This window comes from Leptodactylus fuscus, chromosome 6 (assembly GCF_031893055.1).
Source record: "Leptodactylus fuscus isolate aLepFus1 chromosome 6, aLepFus1.hap2, whole genome shotgun sequence".
Taxonomy (NCBI): Eukaryota; Metazoa; Chordata; class Amphibia; order Anura; family Leptodactylidae; genus Leptodactylus; species Leptodactylus fuscus.
Window position 1 is genome coordinate 128,726,717 of NC_134270.1, and position 23,315 is coordinate 128,750,031.

The window sequence follows — 23,315 nt, forward strand, 5'->3', positions numbered from 1 at the left end:
AGGTGGTGGGTGACAGAAGGATACTGTCTGTGGTGACCTCCATGCGGGGGAACAAATCCCACCCCATGTATGGGACCCTGATGGGACTTGGCAGCACTGTAAGCGACCGTCTGCTTCACCCCAAGTGTGAGAAGGAGCGCTATCGCAGGTCCTTCCTTCCAACCGCGACCAGGCTGTATAATCTACATCAGACCAAACGAAGAGCTCTCCGCACAGAGAACTAATGATTATGAGGATGATCATGAGGTCTTCCTCTTTCTCTTCTGTTTTTCCTTAGCTGCCATGGACTCCTAGTATATCTTCTCTTCTCAGCTTATCTGTGTCTACGTCTGTAACATATTACTCTGTATTATCCTGTATCTGTATTACTATGCTGCTGTAACACGCTGAAATTTCCCCAAGGTGGGACTATTAAAGGATTATCTTATCTTATCTTCAGACACAGAAGGTACCACGAGAACATGGTACCAGCAATTACTGGCAACTATGTCATGTTCCATGAAGGCTGCTATAGAGGCTAAAATAAGTGTGTGAGCACCCGAGGGGGACAGGTGCAGATACATGGCTGCCATTTGGACATGGGACAGAAAGGGGAGGGGGGGGGGGGGGGGGGATAAAAAGTGCTCATACCAAATTTAACAAAAAACAAACCACAAGATGAAGGGCAGGGGATGTTTGACACCATTTTATTAATATTTAACTGCAGTGAAAAAATAGAACCTTGTACAAGTGCCATGGTCCAACGTACATCCAGTCCGTATCTATAATATACTTAGTTTTTTTTAATTTTTCTTTCTATTTTTTCAATGTTTTCTCTTTTTTTTTCTGTTTAAGTGCAGGAAATTGAATATCACATTAGACTCTGAAATAAAAGTTAGCATTGCACGCTCTATAGCATAGCATCACTTTAGTTCATCTTAGAAGTACCCATTGCCTATACTCTAAGGAGGCAGCCATTGTGTGAGCGAAAGGATTCATGAGAACACAGTTCAATGCGGTGACCCCACTGAGGCTCTAATTACTTCGTTAAATTAATCTATTCTCATGAACGCAGCTTCAACTCACATAACGGCTGAATCTACCATACAAGCAATAGCCTTGGTAAATTGTGTAGATTATACCATTTCACTGCTAGATGGGTAGAAAAGAAAGCACAGGGAGAATGCATTGTGTAGAACTGGTGCAGCACAGCCCCCCCTGGCTGCAGCAAAAGGTCATTTCACATTCTGAACATTTAAGGATTTGATTCTTTGGCACATTTGAGGGCTATCTTTTCTTTACAAATAATGACACCGTGAGGGGCAGATAGATCCCTCAAAAGCCTTGCACCCTTCAGATGAGATGTTACATGAAAGGCTGGGGGCACTTTCCCTGGTTAGCAGTTTTCCTACATTTATCTTAAACTTCCCTGCTCCCCCCCTTGTCCCATTCACAGATTGACAAAAGCAAGTTAACGGTGTATGATCCCCGCTTGCTCACTACAGGACTAGAGAATAACCAAGCCAGTGTTTCCCTTAACTACTTCCCTGCCAGGGGCAGCCGCTATGCAGACACCTCTGGAAAGGAAGCAGTTAAAAAAAAAAAAGAAGAAAAAAAAATGAATTAAAACAACCTAGAGAAACAGACCTTAATTTGTAATCTAGAATGCTTGTGTTGTGCATCTGGTAACAACGGCGTTACTCCTTTCAGCTGAATCCAGAAGCATGTTCAACATTAACACCTTCTCCTCAGAAGAAACAGTAAATGAAGTTCAGACTGTAGACTGCTATACCTCCGCACTCACACACACTTGCTCTTGAGAGGTTTTTTTTTTCGTACAGATCCCCCCGTCCTAAAGAGATGTCATATGCAGCTATTAAGAGGTGTGGGCTGCATCTTTATGCAGGGAGCTTATAAAAAAAAAAAAAAAGTAGGAAAAAAAATAAAAGAAATAAAAGCCAGATGTAACAATGGACTGAAAAAGAAAAAAAAAAAATTATAAAGTTACACCAGTCACTCCTGCTCTGCCCTGGCCACGAGGCAATGAAAGCAGACACCCAATTTGTGAAGGCCAACAGGCCCCTTGCTCCTCTCAGCTGGTGGGCGGATAAGGTTACAGCTCTCACCCCTCTCTCCCAGGAAGTCTGCTCTTCTCACAGCACTGCTGTGGTCGCGTTATCCATGTGGTATGTTTGAAGCCTCACTCAATCACTCTCTCACTCTCAAACATTCAGTACCCCGCTCATACGTCTCGCTTCCGGGATATAATTTTTTTGTTTTTGAAAAGGTTGGAGAATTCCAGTGGGTTATCAGCTTCACCCAGTCGATGTGGTCTAAAGGCAGAAGAGAGGTCACAGTAAGAATAGTGTAAAAAAAAAAAAAAAAAAAAAAGCTCCACTCGTGTCCGAGAAAATCTTGAGGCTACGTACCAAGCTTGGTTTTTTAGCTTCCGCAGCTCCTTGGTTGCCCAGGTGGCAAGAGTTTTCGTCTTGTTCGTCTTTGATCGCCTGCCCTCTGTCAGCAACTCATGGATCATTGGCCGAGTCTCCACTAATTTAACAACGTCCTTCCCAAAAGCAGTGCACAGATCCCTGTAGTAATATTGGAAGGAGGAAATTCAATTTGAAGAAATGAGCAAACAAACTGGTATCTGACAGAGCCATCTTCTACAGGCGGCTTCATCACCTACTGGGGTATTTAATAATTGACTGGCTTGTGGGCATCAAGTAGTTTAATAGAGGACCTTTCACCACATTCACCCACTTCAACATGCTCGAATCATTGGATTTATTTTCCTGTAGTCCCACCTCTGAGAAACCAATGTAGTTGTAGTGCCTGATATAATGCAGTTAGGCCTTGTACTGGGTGGTCACTGACCAACATCATCCAATCAGATCCAGAGCTCTGAATCAGAGACCACCCACCTTGAAACATCCCAAATGTGCTAGAATTAGTCTAATAACTGGTATTGAGGGTGTGGAGGTCGTCCTCTTAAAGGCTCTTGTAGACCATTTATAAGCCGTTCTCAGTGAGTAGCAATACTGGGAAAATACTGGTATCAATCTGTCATTTTTAATTTCTCAGCAGCAACGTTTCTTTCCATTTACAAATGCGCTATTTGGTGTACCTAAGGCATTGCACCATCCAGAATTGCCCACTAAAAAGACTAACAGCTCCAAAGTAGAACAAAAGCACAAGGGTGCTCCAGCAGACATTGTACCACCACAGGAGCACCAAACAGCTTATTTGTTTATAAAAGGCAGATTATCTCAAAGTAAATTTGCAAGATTTTGGTTTGGGTAAACTTCCTTTACCTGCATCCTTTTTATTTTATTCTATGTGTGTAAAGGAATGACAGCTATATCAGATTGCATTGTCCCCTATATAATGACCTTTTGTCTCATATGAGTATATCAGTTTGGCTTTGTAACATGCAGTTATTTTAAAGAGGTTTTCAAAGTCAAAGAGATTGATGACTTAGCCTAGGTTATCTTTTTAGTGTGGAAAACGCCTTCAATACATCTGCATACACATTAGCACTACTCACCCAATAAGCCCTGCACCGCATGCTACCACATTGTCTGTATGATCTTCATCTCCAGCAATATGATCGATAAATGACAGGATGAACTCCACACGTGGCTGCACCAACATCACATCAGCTATAAGAAGAAGATTGCCGTGTTAAGTTCTCCACTAGTTTATACATTACTGGAACAAATATTGATGTTCTAGGAAAATCTACAATTGAATATTTAACGAAAATTATTGTAGAGAGAGAAAGCAAGGGGGGGGGGGGGCTCCCAGATTCTACTCACGGTGAACATTCTCTTGGTCTCCTTTAAGACCCTGAATAATGCCTGTGTATGCTTCCAAGCATCCTTCACGCAGGTCATTGAGGTAATCCACCATATCGTAGTCTGTCTAAAGAGATTAAATAAAAGGCGTAAATACAAGACACAGTGAAGCCATTCCCATACAATAAGAGGACAAGTCTGCTACCAACCTTGTCCACCTGAGCTTGAGAGGCTTGCTGCAGAGTATTGAGCACTACATCTAAGTATTTCTTGAACTCCCCACCAATAGCCAGTGCAATATCTCCAAACACCGAAAGGATTTGTGGCTTTACTGACCGGTGAACATTCTCGTTCTAGAAAACAAGTTTAAGACCTTAGGAACTTGATCACAAACATCAGGTGGCTCAAACATTGCTTGAAGAAGTGGTGGTTACCCCTAGGTTCTCCAACAAAAGTTGCATTATCTCATCACAGAACGGCAAGATATTTGATTGCAGAGCACGGCAGAGATCCCCTACAAGTCCAACAGCGGCCAGGCAAACCTACACCAGGACAGTAACAGAATGTCAGTCAATGAGGCAAGAAATAGGTAACCATTTACAAGTACAGAAAAAGAAAAGAGAAGGCTGCAAAAACTGAAAGGCAATAGATGGCTTTTGCTTCCATATTCTTAGTGTCCTAGTGTAAGCAACATTAGCAGTGGGGCCCCTATCTTATTGATAAGCTATAACTTCATAACTTGGTACCTCCCCTTTTAATTTATATACCTCAAAATAAATTCTTGATTTCTGTGCCCTACAGAGCAGTAAAAATCTAAAAGGTTTTTTTTAGGTTTTCAATGAACAAACCGCAAACTGCAGCGTCACATAAATAGACTAGGACAAGCAGTGTCAAGAAACGAATATACACATAACCCATTGAAAAATGAATAAAAATAGTGGGCCAGATATTATGGATAAGCAATTCCATCTCCTGCATTACACATGTGATGGGCAGGTTCATTTTAAGTATGGTGAACTCAAGTACAAAAGAAAAAAAACAAGAAAAAGGAAAAGAGTTTGTAAAGTGGATTTCAAGTCACCAAGTTACTTTGAAATTTTACTATAGGGTATCCCCACTAAAGCCTAAATAATCTCACCTGATACTCTGCATAGTTCTTGAGTCCAATGCCAAGGAATGGTTTAAATGCATCCATGTATTTCAAAAACTCTGCTCCAAGTACTACAATGAAAGATAAAAGCGACAAGGGCCCAACAATGAGAACCAAAAATACAGACCATGTGTCACTTAGAGGGGAAGGGTCCCCTACTAAGATAACTTATCCCCTATTCACAGTAGAGTGTTGGTCCTGTATACCCTTCACTAGAATGGAGAGGCGACCATGTGCATGCATGCTACTTGTCCATTCATCTCTGAGACTGCACTGTACTCGGCTTCTCTGGCAGTCCCACAGATGAATGACTAGCAGCGGCGCACAACACACAACTACAACTGCCACTCCAGACACATGACCTGCACTCTTCTGATCAGCGAGGGTCCCAGGGATCAGCACAAGCCCCTGTATGGGGAATAAGTGATCTTGGTGGAAAACAGCCTTACATCAAAGTTCTTCAGAAAATCATAATCAACACAACAAATTCTGTGTGGTGCATGAACTTGTCATCCTCAGACATTGATATAAGAGATAGTGAGATCAGTACCAAACACCCTGAACTTTCTAAACAGCATTAAAACAGACGAGACTAGGAGAGAATAGAGTCTCTGACCCTTACCTTCAACTAAAGTGCTCACAGCCATAAGGGCGTCCTCCTGTACACCACCTGAACCTGCTGTGCTTTGGAACATGCGCAGTAGAGAGGCCATTACCACATCAGATATCTGCAGGGCGTCTTGGGGCTGTACTTTGCGGAGTACATTCTTGAAAGAGAAAAAGTAAGTTGAGGTCTGCTGCATGCCTGGTACACTAGAGACTACTAGTTGCATTTTCAAATTGACATTGCATACAAAACCGATCCCAAAAAATAAAGGGCATATTTAAAATAAATAAAAAAATTTAAAAAATGGGAGGCTACAATGGTGAACAGTGTATGTTCATTCTGTGCTCAGCACACCTCATATGTCATCGACCACTGTCTAGGTGACGGGGCAAGTCGTGCAATGGTTCAAAGAGGACTAGTCATGTCCTCATGAATGTGCAGTTTTATATACCGCTAGAAAGCAGAGAGTGCGCTGAATTCAGCACACAGCATCTGCTTTGCCAGTATGTCCACCTGTAGTGGCCATATCAGTGCTGTTAATTAATTGCAATATAAGGTGTCTGGTGAACTTTTTACTGATGCCATCTTGGTGAAAACATGCGGTTTTGATCACTTTTTATTTCATTTTTTGGATGGAACAAAATGGTGAGATTCAACCATTTTCATCCCCCCCCCCACTAAACTATCCACGTGGGATATTTTTATATTTTAATAGTTCAAGCAATTCTTCCCAGGAGAGCTATTCCATTACCGAACAAAAACTGAAGCGAAAAGTAAAACACAGAGGTGACTGCCATGTGAAACAGCAGGGATGAGGCTGCCATATTTATGACATCTGCAGCAATAGTACTGCACATGCTGCCATGGGATTAATAAAGAGAACCAGTCAATAAGATATGGTTAAGCTTGCCTGACTCTAGAAAAGCCAGCCCCCACGGGCACAGCTACCTCTTGAAACAGGAGAGATGGCTCTAATTAGGTGACCAAGGATCAGTACTAGCGCATATATCACAAAAGCAGGTACACAATCTCCAAAAATAAAACTGTGTCGACTTGGTCTTTCAACCACATGTAAGTCTTCAGAACGTCATAAATCAACACAGCAGGATCTGCGTGGTGCATGAACTTGTCATCCTAAGACTTTCCATGGTTATCTGATCTATACCAAGCTTTAAGTGGAGTGACCAAGTATATTCAAGATGACTTACCTGGAGTGTAGCACACAGGAGGGACTGCAAATCATTAAACTGTATCCTGTCTGATGTGCTCTGTATGTGGGACTGTCAAAAGAAATGAGAGGTGGAATGCATAAGAACATGATGTTGGCTCCAGATAGTTACGTCTCACGCAGCAGATGCTCCCAACTCCTACCTCCATCTGAAGCACTTGCTGCAATCTCTCCATTATCACTAAAGTAGTTTTCTGCACAGCCGGATAGCAGTCCTTGGCACTGTTCTTTACTATCTCCATTAGAGCTTCGTAGGCTGAGCTTCGTAGGTTGTTCTGATGCCCATCAGGTCTGATTAAGGGAGGGAAAGAGACTACTCAATTGCCAAGTCCAATACAAACTACCAAACACAACAGAGTGGAGATTTAGAGACACTCCAGCCTGAAGTATTTATCACCTATCCAGAGATTCAGGCTGGAATACTCCTTTAGCAACAAAATAAAAACATTTAGGACACCTTTAGAATGTCTTCAGAATGTCATAATCACCAGTGTTACATCTGCGTGGTGCATGAACATGTCATCCTCAGACAAGGAAATCATTTCTACACAATACAGACTTTCCCAGGTTTAAGGTGGCTCCAGAGAGCTCCAAAACATTAGTGTACAGAGCAAGGTCGGTAATGGCTGCAATAGTCAGTGTAAATTGATGTCACTGATTTAGAAAGGTGAAGAACGACTGAAAGGTATCAATATCAGATATAGTGAAGATAGTCTTCATGGCTGTAGTGGACTGTTATCCACTTCCTTTTAATCCTTGGATTACAAGGTAACCAACAAGAAGACTGACTTCATGACTACACAAAGGATGCAGTCAGTTTCTCCATTTGATTCTAGGGAACTCTCAGAAGCCAACGGGAAAGTCTTACTGCTGGTGCCATGACCTAGGTGAGGACTAGAAAAGAGTGGAAAATACACAAATCCATCCACTAGTGAACTGTAATGAAGGTAATCTTACTTCATGTATGGGCCAGATGGAACTTGTGATAGTGCTGCTTATTATGAAAGTGCCTTAACCTTCACAGTTATCTTTTATAAAACAGAGCATAGTCCCCATCCTCAAGTTAAAAATAAGCAGACATGCTTTACGAAGGACCCACCAACTGTCCTGTTATGTCATATTTAGGGAAACATTGTATTTTCCATAAGCAATTCTGGAAAGTCTATTCTAAAAACTACCCTGTGTGCCAGTCCCAGTTCTGATAGTTTTTTTTTTTTTTATGCAATGGTAAGTGGGTGTTACTATTCTCCTTGTTATTGGGATGTGGCCCTGCACTCCGATACTGTCAAGCACTGAGTAACCGTGCAGGCACACAAACCACTGACAAGGTAAAAGTAACACCCAAGTATATTCATGAATATCTAGGAGAAACATCAGGATGTGAGGTTTATAGGAAACCCATTACACTGGGGAATATTTTGAGTCCCACTTTGTACAAATAGTCAAAGTCCAAATAAAAAGTGCGGTTCCACTGTTGTGGGTTTTATGAATGCGGCTCTACTCACTGTAAAAATTTCTTAAGCCATTCACTAACTTTTTGATCGCATTCGGAGGTTGCAGAAAAAAAAAAAAGATTAAGATTTATGTGGATATTTTAGTTACATATTACGATAGACATTCTAGTTAATGTATTTTTAATTTGTGCAGCCCAATTATTAGTAATGTTCCTTTGTTTTTCTATTTTTATCTTCAACACTTGTGATTATTTTATACCATGTATCTTATGTAGTTTGTGTTGGTAAGGTACTTGTAAGGGTATTTATGCAAGCTCTTGCACTGCATAATCACTTCTCAGTCATGTTTTGTATTATGGATGCCATATAGTCAATATTTCTTCCATTCCATATTGTGCGATGCACCAACAACCAGGTGACCCAGAGGTGACTACTGTGAGGGTTCTTGGGTGCTTTTGACTTTGTGGACGCTGAGCGAAGCTCCTGTGCTTCCATAGTGGATCTGCGCTGCTGCTAACTGGTGGAGGTTTGTTTTCTAGGACTAGCTAATGCTCCACATGATAGTCCTCCCCTCTTATACCCACTGACTAAAAGCAATGCTCACCTGTCAGTCGTTTCGAGCAGTTTCTGTACAATCACCTCGAAGGAGCTGGACAAGCAATATGAGGCTGGCTCTTCCTGGTCATCTGTTACATCTGCGGCCTCATACGCAGCCTCAGCCAAACTGGAGAAAGCCTGAAAGCAAACAAACCTTATACTACCACTATAAAACAGTACCATGACAGGTATCGTGTCTAATCTATGGAGTTCTTCCCATACATGAGAACAATTTACTTACCCAGCAGACATTTGTAGCTACTCTTGGCTCTGCCCCTAGACCCTCTATGAGGCACTGCAGTAATGGAACGAGGTAAACATCATTGATGGCTGCCTCTGGCAGAAGCTCACATATCCTTCCTACGGTCCAAGCAGTAGTGTCCCTGACCACCACACTGGGATCCTTCATTAGCTCAATGAGAGTGGGCATTGCCTAGAGTAAAGCAGAGCGAAAACGCAATTTAGGAAGGACAAAATAAACTTTGAGAATTAAATTATGCTAGTCCTGGCTAGAGAATGAAATGTCACAGTAAATATACTTCTATAATATAGTCCTGTCATCCAATTAAGAGACCACCACCATCAAGTATTCCTTATATTACCTGTAATGAACAGTCAGAATACATAAGGTTTGGCTTAACAGTTGCTAATGAAACAGAGGTCCTGCCAAAACAGACAGACAATCTCCACATCAATAGAAAATTTTTCTAACAGGCATTGTCAAATTAATCTGTCAGAATATAACGAAACAAGATCCAAGTTACAACGTGAGCATTAGCTCAGAACATAATATATAGTGCTAAACTATAAAGGATGTTCTGCCTATAAATGTCTTCAGAAATTCATAATCAACACAGTTTGTTCTGTGTGGTGCATGAACTTGTCATCCTCAGACACAAAATAATTCACAAGAAAAACTGAAGAAAGCACCAACCTGGATAACTAGTGGCTTCAGCTGGCAGGCTTCGGGACCCTCGAGTATACTGCCAAATGCCATGACTGCTGCGTCTCTGTAGCGCCAGTCTGGATTCTTAATGTGTTCTTTAATGAATGGCAGCACATGTGGGACAATGTCATCTTCACAGCAGGTAGCAAGGAGCATGAGGCATACCCCAGCAGCCTTACAAGGGTTCCAGTCATCATCGTCATCATTCTCATCCTAGTAACAGAGCAAGAGGTTGGATACTGGCAGTACACAAATCCTTGCAGCATTTCAGATTTATGTGCAAGTACTTATCAGGAGACAGACCCAGAGACTAGCAAGTCCAATCTGCGGCCATTAAAGGGGTATTCCAATCTACATACCGTATATACTAGAGTATAAGTCGACCAGAATATAAGCAGAGGCCCCCCAATTTTACTCAAAAAAAAAACAAAACTGGGAAAACTTATTGACTCGAGTATAAGCCGGGAGGGGGAGGGGATGCAGAAGCTACTAGAAAATTTCAAAAATTAAAATGGTCAGAGTTTTTGGGTGCAGCAGTTGCTGGGGTGTTTTGGTTGTCTGTCTGCCCCTTCCCTGAGCTTGAGGACTGGGTTTCCCCCCCCCCACTTGGAATTCAGCCTGGTTGAATATATAGGATATCTGCAGTGCTCCTATTAACCCCTTCCCTCCGGAACAGGAGCACTGCAGATGCCGTATATTCAGTAGACTGGGCACTGTCAGACACAGGGATACCTAAGGTGTATGTGTTTCACAGTATTTTCTACTTTTATATGCATTTAGAGAAAAACAATTCTATGTGTTGCCATTTTGGGCATCTATACCTTCCTAGTGCTATTCAATTTTTTGGGGGACACAAAGCAATTTAGATTACCGGATAAATATATTTATATTTTAAGAGCCTCTTCGTGACAACTGCCATACTGCTAAAGAAGGTGTTCACGTATACCTGAATCTCTGTTATAAAGTAGCAGAGGAGTATGTTTGCTCAACACCTTTAGGCCAGGTTCAGACTGGGTTTTTTGGTCAGGATTTTGACGTGGAATCTGCATCAAAATCCTGACCACAAAAAACGCCTCCCATTGCAATCAATGGGAGCAGCGACATGTTCTTTCTTCAGGAGGATTCAGCCACGGACGTCCACCTGAAGACACTTCCTCCCAACTAGGCCCATTCATTTGGGCCTAAGCCGGCATCCAGTCGCAGCTACCCATTTTTTTGGTCTGGAATCTGAAGAGGCCTCTGCGTCAAATTCCGGACCAAAAAAAAAAACCCCGTCTGAACTCAACCTTAAAGTCAAAATTTGAAAGAAGAAAAAAAAATCTCACCTGTTTAGTCAGAGTCTGTGTCAATATAGGAACAAGGTACTGCAGCGCCCCCTTAGCATAGAACTTGCTGGTGTGTTCTGGTGGTCTCCCTTGTTCAGCAGCCTGGAATATAAAGAGTGCACTACAGTCATGTAAACATCTCGCATTGAGGTTGAAAAAAAACAAAAAAAACAAAAACTTTGTGGACAGACATAAAAGGGTTTTCCCCATAGAGTTAAGATATAATTTAAAAAGAATAACTTGCAGGTCAGTAGGATTTTGAACAATCAGAATAGGGGTACTAAAATCCACAATTCTGATCCGTGCTGGCCTGAGTGGAGCAGTGGTTGGGCAGCACGTACACTGCTCCACTCATTTCAATGAGAAAGGCCAGCTGTATAGCTTGGCCATCTCCACAAATCACCGAAAGCAAAAAAAGGTGCGATGTGGACAGGTTACATGACCACCGATCAATTCAGAACGAGGAACAAATGTCCTCAGTTCCCCTGATCGGTGAGGGTCTGACCTTTCAGACCCACACGGATCTGCAAGTTATTGTTTTAGTATGAAACCCCTTTAACTGTAAGGATAATGTTAAAGATAACTTGCTCAATACTCAGAAAGACAAATCTGTAGATGAGAAGGGGAAGGTCACAGCAAGAAGCTGCCTGGCAGAAGCAAATACGTGTTAGATTAAAAGATAAATATATATTTTCTATCACACCTAATTTGGTCAATAACCTAATTGTCAGTCTTCAGAAAGTCATAATCAACAAACTTTTTTTTTTTTTTATGAGTGGTGCATGAACTTGTCATCCTTAGACATACAATCAGGTATGACCAAAGCAGGACATCACAAAAGCCATTAAATTTTATATAGTTATCTATATCTAGTGCTGTGTCTTAGCCACTATTTCAACTGTATACAGTTGGTGAAGTTGTCCTAGAACCGTCATATTCCATTCTGACCATCTAAGACCATTAAGTCTGTTTAATAAGCAATTTCTCCATATGCTTGATTAACTTGCATTGGAGGTTACCTGAAAAACTGCATGCCTTTATTCTGCTGGACTGCAGTACAGGATGGCTGTGTAGCCAGAACCTTACAGAGGACCCATCCGCTGCTCTCAGGTATGTGCTCTAGTAAATGCTCGTAATCCGAAATAAGTTTGTACCCAATTACAAAATAATTTACCAACTGGGTATTACTATTGCAGTTTTGAGTCTGGCACAGACAGCACCGACTAGAAAAGTCAAGTGTTGACACCCAGTTGCCGATTTATTCATAAATGGATAAGGATACGCTAAATGGAAAAGATACTCTAGATTTGTTATTTCATGAAGTAAACAAGAATTTTTCCCCAAAACAGACAGGACCCTTCTAAAAACAGGAAGCCCTTTATAGTCAATTTGACACACAAAGCAGTAATTCACATGCTGCAGATTTATTCCAGAAAGTGTCATCTGCTCCATTCATGCACACACTAAAATGTGACACTTTCTTCGGATTCTTACCTCAGATGCTTCAATTGCCAGGTCCATCTCCTCATCACAGACGTTGGACCAGAATTCAATTCCCTGCAGTGCTACCTCATCGATTTCATTCTTCATTGCCTCCACGGTGATCTGCACAACAAAATCTACGTCACAAAGTTCTTTACATAACTACAAAGCAGTTCTTGTCAAATCACAGAACTTACAGCAAAAAGTGCAGGTCCCATGTAAGTTTCCATATACTGGTAGTAGAGGGACATGATCTTCACCAGGTTCTGGAGAGCAGCTACTCGCACCTAGAAAATAAAGATCTGATGAGAAACAAAAAGCAGTAATGTCACACTGATATATGCGCTGTTATTTCTAACAACTTACCCTAGTATCAGGACACTGCGTTGCTTCACACACCACTTGCATAATATAATGCCTTTCAGACTAGAGGTAAAAAAAATAAAAATAAAACTGATTATAACAAAAAACCCAAGCAGCTTATGCCATGTTCACACATGTATCACTCTGCCATTGTTCTGGTCCAGAGCAGGACTACAATGAGACACACGAACCACTAAAATAGTGAATACCAACAATGCACGATGGACCCACTGACTAATGGAATCAGTTGGACGTCTTCTTTAAAACTGATACCGCCTGACAAAAATGTTGGTGTGCAGCACTTTTGTCTGGCAATTTCCAATACACACCGTGACAGTCTCTAAATGGAGACTCCAACACAAATGTGTATGAAGCCTAACACATCCTAAACAAAAAGAGGTCTTGACATAGGCTGCGGAAATAAGTGCTGTGACATAAGTTATGACAATAAGGCTGGGAGTTACCACCCACACATGTAATGGTCTTGGCTTCTCAACTGAAAGTGGCAACAATGAACTTTCGACACAATGTATCTAACAAGCCTACAGCTTTAAACATGCCTCGCTGTATTGCAGAAGGTTCAGAGCACCTTGCCTTTCGGAAAAATTAACTTCTGTCTGTGCACCTTTCACTGAGCACTGAAGTCACATCCTAAGTCAGCAGTGATAGCCATCAGCAAGCTCTGGGTCACAATAGCTGATTCAAGCACAGGGGCCGGACGCTGCTAGTTCAGCAATTCCACACATTCTCTGTGGGCCTTTTATACTATGGCAGTACGTCCAGCTGGGTATAGGCCAGCTGACAGTGTGAAGGGAACACACTGACATCACAGGTAGGAAATAAACAGAAAACCACCAACTAACCTCTTTATCAAAGTTAGATTTCGTGAACTCCAGAGAGTTGAGCAGAGCATTGGTGGCTGCTAGCCTAACGTTGTTGCTTGGTTCCTCTTTTCTCATACCCTGGATAATTGCAGTCAGGATTTCATTGGATTTGTGTTGCAGTTGTTCTGGGTCCTAAAAGAGGGAGGAAAAAAAATAAATTATAAAATATTATATAGAACCTGTGAAATCCTATATGCATTGCAGTACAGTTTGCCATACTTTAGAAGGTCGTGCCATGTTAGAGGATAAGTTTCTGATGGGTGAGGGTCCAAATGCTGGGACCATCAATGATCACAAGTAAGGAGATCCACTACTTATGATTGGAGAAGTTGGGCATGCTGGCTCCTGTCTCATACATCTCTATGGGACAACTGAAAATAACCATGTGCTATGCTCTGGTCCTTTACAAGACTGTTCGATGGCAGTCCCAGCAGTTGGATCTCATTGAGCAAACATTTTAAACCCATTGCCTACACCGCTAGACTTTACTGTTTGAGCTAGGGCTCGCCATATAATTTAATGGATTAATTTGCCATTTTTAGGATGCACAACTCAGATTCTCATCGTGAAATTGATGATAACTCCACTATAGAACCAGATATATTCCACACAGGCTCGATCCTCCACTTAAATACAGTTTTACAGTAGATACTAGATCAGGGGTGCCCAATACATTGATCGTAATCTACCGGTCGATCGCAAAGGAAGTATGAGTCGATCACATGACAGGAAGAGATTCTGACACTAAGCTGACATTCAGCTTAAGTCCAGGGCATATGGACATGTAGGGTTCTTCTGTCCGCTTGAGAAGTCGGACATCTTTACATGAGGACAGGGAAGGACGGGCACGGAGTGCAAAAGAACGCACCTGATCTTCATTTAAATAAATGACAGGTGTCACGGACACAGCTAGTGTCCGCTCCTAATGTCCCTGCCAGATTTTGAGCGGACACTACCTGTCGGACACCGACGGTAGTGTGAACTCCCCCTAATTCTCACTGTGCACACTCAGATTTTATTTTTTTTTTAAAAAAGGGACTCTAAGAAAAGAAAATCTAAAAATGGAGACTTGCCTATACACTCAACGCAAAGCTAGATATTTTTATGCAAAAGTTTCCCGGCCAAAGTCTGCGCTATGGAAATCATCTAGTTGCTGGCGACAGACCTGTTAGCATTACCGTCATTGGACTGTTGAAAAGAACACCCAATGCAGCTAAAAATTCTTGCAATATAATCATTGCCCAATGACATTAGGCCAGTACTCATCACGGTATTTGAGTGTTCAGAAGTTATTCAGTCTCTTTCATTTGTAAAAGAGAACCTTTCAAGTCCTCTTAAAAGTGAGGTATAATATACCGCTAGAAGGCAGTGATATATTGGTTCCATTATTTTTTGGCTCAAATATTTTCCCACTGTCATAAAGGCGTTGCTCATAGCTCCATCGCTGGGAACACTCCCCCCTTCTCAACTGTACTCTAAGCCCTGTACTGTCAGAAGGGACATTCCTTACAGCCAAGCGATGACCCTGAGCTATGAAGAACGCCTTTCTGACACTGGGGAGATATTGGTGCCAAAACTAATGTAACAGAAACCTCCATCACAAAGGCATATATCGGAAAAGCCGATAGTGCACCGAATTCAGCCCACTGTCTGCTTTCTAGCAGTGTATAAAACCGCATGTTTATGTAGTCTAAGTAAGGGGGTTGGTTCACACTAGCGCTTGTATTCCGTCCGCAAGGAGTCCGCATGGAGACCCCACCGGACGGAATACCAACGCTAATGCAAGCGTTGTGCAGTTAAGCACACGGAGCCCATAGACTATAATGGGCTCCGTGTGCTTGCCGTGCACTGCCCGCACAATCCATTCGTGTGGGCAGTGCGCGGCAAGCACACGGAGCTCATTATAGTCTATGGGCTCCATGTGCTTTGCAAGCACATCGCTTGCAATTGCATTCCGTCCGTGCACGCCCTGACACTTCTCCCTGCCATGCTATCCACTAGATCTATTCCGATGAAGGTCTAACAACCGAAACGTCAATACTGATTGATCTAGTTTGCCTTTCAAAACTATTATTTTGCATTGTGTCAATGGCGTATGTTCTATTGTAAAATCATTATATTCCTTCAATACTACTAGTGTGCAGCAAGATTTATCTTCCTATGATTATATGGGTCGGAGGACCCCTTCTTTGCTAGCACCACAAACAATTTTTAATGAGTGTGCGGTACCACTGATTTCTCTGTAGTAGAATACTTACAATGTCCTGGCAGATGTACCCAATGGCTTCCAGCGTAGATTCTTTCATATGTTCTGTACTGCTTGGGTCTGTGACATTGGCAACAAGCTGGGGAATTAGTTGAGGCCATTGGTTGACTGGTATTTCCGCACATGCTATCCCTGCCACACACTGTGATGCTGAACTAGGCCTGTAGCTCTCTGTACCTAGTGTTCGCAGCACCTGTGAAGACATAAGAAAAGTCAATTTCTGCAACTTTAATATCAATGTATCCTTCCACCCAAAAACCAGTTAAATCAGAACTTACCAAGGCTTTTATTTCCCTACGGACGTTAGCGTCAATGGCCAGCCAGCGCTGTTGGTACTGGGCCTTCACATCTGGATCTTTTGAGGTCAACGAATTTTTAATCTGCAATCCAGATGCAACTCTAGCCACCTGACTGTTTCCAGGATTTGCAAGGACTTTTGAGAGCTCCAACAAGAAGGTTGCCTAGGAAAGAGAAAAAAAAGTTTGCTAAAGATACAGGTGTCATACACAATAGTATAAACATATCCATTATATGCCACCCCCAAAAAATAAACCTCTTATAGACCTGCAAAGGTCAATCTCCAAACCCCAAAAATCTTAGGATATTGCACAAGCAAAGTGAAATACAGTTATGACAAATGGAGATTTATATTTGCCACCACTGGCTTGCAGAGACCAGATACATACAACATGGACACCAGTGTGGGTCTCTGAAATACTGCTGGCACTACCTGTTCGCGGGTCTGCTTATTGCCTTAATACCTTTACAATACAGGCTGCAATAAGCACAGGCTCCCCATGGGTGCAGCAGGTAAATGGTATCCCAAAGTAGTTAAAAGGAGCTGTGTGAAGTGAACAACTTTTATCCTACCCTGTAGATAAAGGAAAACCAAATGGTAAGCGCCTGACAATTGAGGAGAGGACAGGGGTCCCTTTTACCCCTTTTGGAATAGTGCAGTTATCACACAAGCGCCATGACATTCCATTCCTCTCTATGGGACTGCCAAAGAAACTGAAGTACAGCTTTTAAGAATCTTTGGCGACCACCATGACGTTGAATAGAGCAGCATCGCACTCTTCATTGCCTCCTGTTCTCATGACCGGTGTTCCGTTAGCCCCCTTCCCCCTCACTAGTGACTCATCCCCTATACTGGGGAGAAGTTGTAAACTTGTAACTACGTTAAAGTGGCTGCAAATGGGATTTGTCACTCAACTAGCAAAATTTGTTGAATTTTCACAAGAAATATTACAGAATAGAAAACATCTGCCATCAACAGTAAGCATTGATCAAGAAACCCCAAAGTTCATCCAAACAACAGATTAGAAGACTCCCGTCTTGGATGACCCCCAATATGCAGAAAAGTAAAGCAAGACGACTCATGTTCCAGCACACACCCCTAGGAGAGGCGGGAGCTGGAGACACACCTACACTACTTCCTGCATAGGGAACACAGACTATGTGAACTGCACACAAGTCCCAATCTATGCCAAACTTTCACTTAGTAGTAACAGAACATGGACATCTCAGAGACTGGTCACCCTGCCAAGGACTGGGCTCACCAGCCCTCAAACATGTCCTTTTGCTGTCCCCTAGATCACACCGGCACATGCCAACAACTTTGTGCAAGTTAGCTGTGCATTGTTAACCATGTGAAAACTGAACTCAGCTTTAGGTCACATACAGGTACTGTAGCATTTCACAAGAAATGTAGTTACCTGAAACCTGATGGGTAGAGAGAGCCACTGTACTTTCTATAATATTGGGGTAGAGATCTGAGCAGGACATGACAAAGCCATCTGGCAAAAAGGACTAGAAATACTTTCACTGACAAAGGTTATAGCTGGCAGCTGTAATATTTCCTGTGGTGCCTGCCAAGTGGCTCACATCAGTCCTGCTCAGTTGTCACAGCCAGCACAGGCTTCATCTGCAGCCTAGCCAAGGTTGGCAATGGAACTATGAATAAATGTATTTAAAGTGGTATTCCAATTTTGTTTATTATTTTTTTTTAACCCTTAATATAATAAACAGTGCATACTCACCTGTTTGGCCAAGGATCCAGTGGGGAGTCTCCATCTGGGTCACTGGCCTTTGGCCTGAGCACGCCAGCCAATCAGTAGCGAGCAATGATGCAGTGATCAAATGAATCATTGGCTGACGCACCTGTGCAGAGGCAGAAAGGAGACCTGGGGACTCCTCCCTGGCCAAACAGGCAGATTAGAACGCAGGTTAGATATGTTTTCCCATTAGGGAACAGAAAGAACGCATTGTAAGCAGAAGACTGAGAGGATATGCGACAGAGATATACAGATATATTGGGGCAAGTTGGGTTCCAGTTAAGGGGGGGGGGGAACGTTCCTTACCGCTCTGAGTCATCACTGGGTGGTAAGGAGCACCTCCTCTCACATTACAGCGCAATAGACGCTACTGTGAGGAAGGGCATTTCTGAATAACGCCCTTCTGACAGTGAAGAGCTACGGTATCAGCACAGATAGCTCTTCACCGGGGGCACAGAATGGGAAAGCTGATTGAATTCATCGCACTGTCGGCTTTCTAGCGGTGTTTTACACCGCATGTGCCCCAGGAGGTGAAAGGTCTTCTTTAATGGTTAAGAGACAATTGCTGGTGAATCTACTAAGTCAATACAGCTTCGCTAACCTGCAGTAACATAGTCTGGCCACTACACACACCGGGGCAGTCTGCTTCCTGCTATATTTATTATTTACTGAACACCCAACTGTTGAGAGTGTCAGCCCCAACTGATCTGTTTATGACCTGATCTTTGGATAGGTCAATGTTTTGGGGGGGTTTTTTTAACCTGAAAACGCCTTTCAGGCTTACTTACACGTATTCAGCTTTCCTATATGTAGCTAGTTAGCAGCAGAGAGCCTGGACTCTTAAAACAGACTTTGGGTTCTGGATATGTTCTACTGAAAGAAGGCGGCACTACATTTTACCTACTATCTGATGGCAAGCCTATTGAGAAAAAACAAAACGATAAAACAACCAGAATGCCTATGGAGAGAAACACAGGGCTCAGCGTGTTCTCACCGTATCAGTTATATTGAGGTCTCATGAATGAATTATATCACTCTCTACTAGGATATTGCTTGAGGTTCGTATCCCATTGTCTACATTAGCTCCTTCAGTCTCCTCTGGACAACTCACTCCACTTCTGCTTTGTAAAGTTTAGGAATATAATCTGAACCCAAATCAGCATTAGCATCAATGTCTACAACATAACTATTCTAAATTGGTTTTCCCAGGACCGGAATATTGATGGCCTATTGGATTGGGGGAAGTCAATGTAGTGAAAAGCAGGATGATCAGTCCACAGAGCTCACCTGAATGGCTCAACTACCACAGAGAGCGGCATGGAATAGATGCTGAGAAGTGAACCACTATAGGTCAGCAATATCCTGTATACATGGTGGAGGATACAAGTATATATGGAAAGGTATTCATGCAGACAATGATTTGGAACAAACAATGAACCTCCAAGGGCAGAGAACAGGAAGGGAGGTCAGCAGCAACTGTATCCGTGTGACAGACTCCACCAGTGCCAAGTCCCTGTCAAAGCAGAACTTCTTGGAGAAGTTCTTACTAGTGTTTTACATGTCTGTTGCTCTGATCCATAATACAGGACAAGAACGAATAATGTCAATAGTGTGATAGACAGTGACATGACAGAGCCACCTCCAGCTGGTGTCCGACCCAAATCGCTCTAATGTAAAGAAACCTGACAAAAGCTGGCTACTATCAGGTATGTTTACTTCTGTGATGGAAGAAAGCCCTGCATGCATGACTTATGTCAGAAAAGTCAAAAACATGACAGAAAAAGGCGCCATTAGAATGAATACAGACAGAAACGAGAGAGGCTTCTCCATCACGGTGTCACTCTGCCGCCAATGCTAATGTGAACTTGTCCTTAAAGAGGACCTTTCATCAGATAGAGCACAGGCAGTTCTATATACTGCTGGAAAGCTGACAGTGCGCTGAATTCAGACTGTTGGCTTTCCCGATCTGTGCCCCGGGTAAAGCGCTATCGGTCCGGGTACCGTAGGGCTTTACAGTCAGAAGGGCGTTCCTGACACTTAGCCAGGGACGCCCTTCTGCCCAGCAGCGCCTATCGCGCTGTACTGTGTGAGCGGGGAGGAACGTCCCCTCCCCTCCTGGTAATACTCGCTATGGACAAGCACTGTGAGCAGAGGGAGGGGGCATTCCTCCTCGCTCATACTGTACAGCGCGATAGGCGCTGCTGGGCAGAAGGACGTTCCTGGCTGTCAGGAACGCCCTTCTGACACTAAAGCGCTACGGTCCCGGGACCGATAGCGCTTTACACCGGGCACTGTCAGCTTTCCAGCAGTATATAGAACTGCCTGTGCCCGATCTGATGAAAGGTCCTCTTTAAAGGAATTTTGGCACAAACCTACATAAACTTTCACCTACAATTGTGACCAATGTACAACTTGTCTCATGGATGACTGTAGGGGGCAGCACGCAGGGGTGGCTGTCATTTCATCACTTCCTGCACCTGGTGATTATCTCCGATCAGCTGGACAGGTTTTCCTTGTGGGATAACTCTTAATAGTAAAGTAATGGCGACTCTAAAGACAATTTTATCAGTGCTTGGGGGGGGGGGGGGGGGGGATACATTTTAGTTAATCAGGGGTAGTACCCGAGACCCTAAGCTTGGCTTTTCCAGTACAGAACATCTGGACACTTGGCTAGGTCAGTCAGCAGATAAACTGCTTCTTGCATCCATGTAAGTGGGACCAGCAGCAATACTCCTGCAGCACTCAGTGCAAATCTCAGACACCACCTATCTATATAGCAGCTGTGACACTAATGGCCACTGGGCTGACACTTGAGGCTCCCAGCATGGCCTGCCAGGCTAGTCACACGAGGGAAGCTGCAAAGCACTGGACCATAGTCCTACACTACAGAACCCTGCCAGTAGGGGCAGCCACACTATGGACACCACAGCTCCATCCCCACATGGGCTTTGGTTCCCGGCACTGAGCACTAGGCCACTCGTCAACTCAACATGCTGTGCCACCGCCCCCTGCGCCGCTCCCTCAGCCTCGCCTTCCCATTGGCCAGACGCCACCCGGCTCCATCTCTCCTAGCAATCCCATTGGCCGGACGCTTGTGGCGGGCAGGTTAGGCTGCGCGTGTATTGGCGGTTAGAGGAGGCCCAAGCACGGCCCTTTCCTAGCACACTGTAGCCGGCAACCTCTCACCCCGACCGTGTGCTGCCAACTATCCTGCTGCTCTACCCGAAGCACTGCCCTAAAGCTCGCGCTCGCCAGGCCCCAGTTGCCCATGTGCAGTTTCACACATAGTCCCCGGCTTTTTCCATTTTTTTTACCTGGTTCTCGATGGCCGCCTGCTCCAGGAACTTCTGCGCCGCCTCCAACTCATTGCGGTCTATGGGAGACAGAGAGCGTGACAGAATGAGGCTGTATGCCGTACCCTCGGCCCTAGCTGCTGTCACACCCGGCTAGCCCACCCTATGCCCATTACACCCAAACCCGCTGATTTCCGGCCTCCTACCCACCACCGAGGGCCCCCTCTCACTCACCAGGAGATACGGTCTTCTCGAGGATAGTGATGAGCTCCATGCGGGCGGTACCGGGTCACTGCTCGGGCGGTGCCGGGCGGTCTGCCGGAGGGAGGGAGGGAGCGTGGCGCGGAGGGATTCAGGCGCGCAGTGCAAGAGGGGTGGAGCGCGATCGCGCACTGATATCTACCGGACTTCACTCTACGCACAGCCTGCTGATTGGTAGCGAGCACGCTGCGGCGCCAGTCTCTGCCGCTATGGATTGTGGGATGGGAGAGGCGGGGTTTAGGAGGCGGTATAGAGGGAGGGCGGGGCTAAGCATGGCCATGTGACAACTGGATCTACATGCCAGATAGAGAACTGTCAGTGCTGCTCTATAGGGTGATGGGTGTCTAAATGCAGCAGTGGAAGTGTAACTTTAAATCTGTAGCAATTACAAGTTAAACAGTTTTGCAAATATAAGTTATTAGAAGGTTTATTATTAACATTTTCATAGAACCATGAAAGAAAACTTACATAACTTACATGGAGGGAGAGGAAGGTGAAAAGATACAAGGGGGAGACCAGGAGGAGGTAGGTAAGATGGGACACGTAATCCGAACACCGCTGGGCAATAACCAACAAGGTGAATTACATCAAAAACTGATAGGAGAAAAGAAAGAGAAGTTACTAAGCCCGAGAGAGGTCCGGGAAATAGGACCATGAAACAAGTGAAAGGTAAATGAGTAATAGAAGGTATTCCATAGTAACTACACTTTCTGGTGGGCACTATCATCCTGTCTAAGTGCCGCCATCCGGTCCTCCATTTGCTGAATATGCAGGATCTCTTGGAGCCAATGCGCATAGAGTTGGGGAATGACAGACCTGGCCGCTATCAGCATCAAACTAACTAATATATGAACGTGTTTTTGAATTTTGCAGGGGAAAATGGAAAGAAGAAGAGGGGCTGGGTCGTCGTCCAATGCAACGCAGTGACTGTCCTAATGATTCTACGGACTTCATAGCAAAATGAGTGGCGTCATGTCCACCAAACGTGTAACATCTTGTCTTGATCAGCAGAGCAGTGCCAACATCAATCAGAGGAAGAACAAAAAAATCTCGTGGTGGACAGAAAGAACGCTGTACCAGCACGAGAGAATTTTATAGTTGGTTTCCTGTGCTTTACAGGAGATAGAAAACTTATAACAGGAGCAAAAGGCAGAGAGCAATGCATGAAGGGGAAAAGTAGTCCCAAGTTCCTTTTCCCAGGCTACATATGTCATTAGGGGCTCATCCTTATCAGCAGTGAAGAGGTCATAGATGATAGATATTGGATGGAGTGGCATTGTAGAGCGCACAAATAGGTGCTCAAACAGGAGTAGAGGTCTGTGTAGGTTGTGCGTCTTTTTCAGAGATGAATAAAAGTAGTGCAGTTGAAGGTATTGCCAGTGGGATACTAAGCCTCCATTTTTTTGGGATACCAGTTCAGTGTAGTGTAAGAGAGAGGTTGGAGACAGGACTTTAAGAAATGTCAGATGTGACTGGGTGGGGCTGTGAACAAGAAAGGGTGAGTGCAAAGCCGCAGGAAAGTCTGGGTTGCCCGATATAGGAGTCAATTTGCCATCGCTGGTGAAGAGATGAGTGACGGTGCTGTATAATCGACACACTGAGAACTTGTTGAGTAATGTATGGAAGGTT

The 23,315-nt window shown here is 43.7% G+C and overlaps 1 protein-coding gene across 1 annotated transcript; it reads right to left on the minus strand.

Moving 5' to 3' along the window:
* Positions 1–658: 658 nt before the first annotated feature.
* On the minus strand, positions 659–21,813 carry KPNB1 (karyopherin subunit beta 1). The gene is made up of 22 exons (XM_075277210.1): positions 21,660–21,813; positions 21,447–21,505; positions 16,357–16,539; positions 16,071–16,271; positions 13,792–13,944; positions 12,932–12,991; positions 12,763–12,852; positions 12,578–12,688; positions 11,084–11,185; positions 9,747–9,971; positions 9,054–9,245; positions 8,820–8,950; positions 6,905–7,052; positions 6,742–6,813; positions 5,549–5,693; positions 4,915–4,997; positions 4,211–4,318; positions 3,986–4,129; positions 3,798–3,903; positions 3,527–3,641; positions 2,409–2,570; positions 659–2,312 (listed from the first exon to the last, which is right to left on the minus strand). Coding segments are annotated over exons 1-22 (2,631 nt in total). The 5' UTR covers positions 21,700–21,813; the 3' UTR covers positions 659–2,311.
* Positions 21,814–23,315: the final 1,502 nt, after the last annotated feature.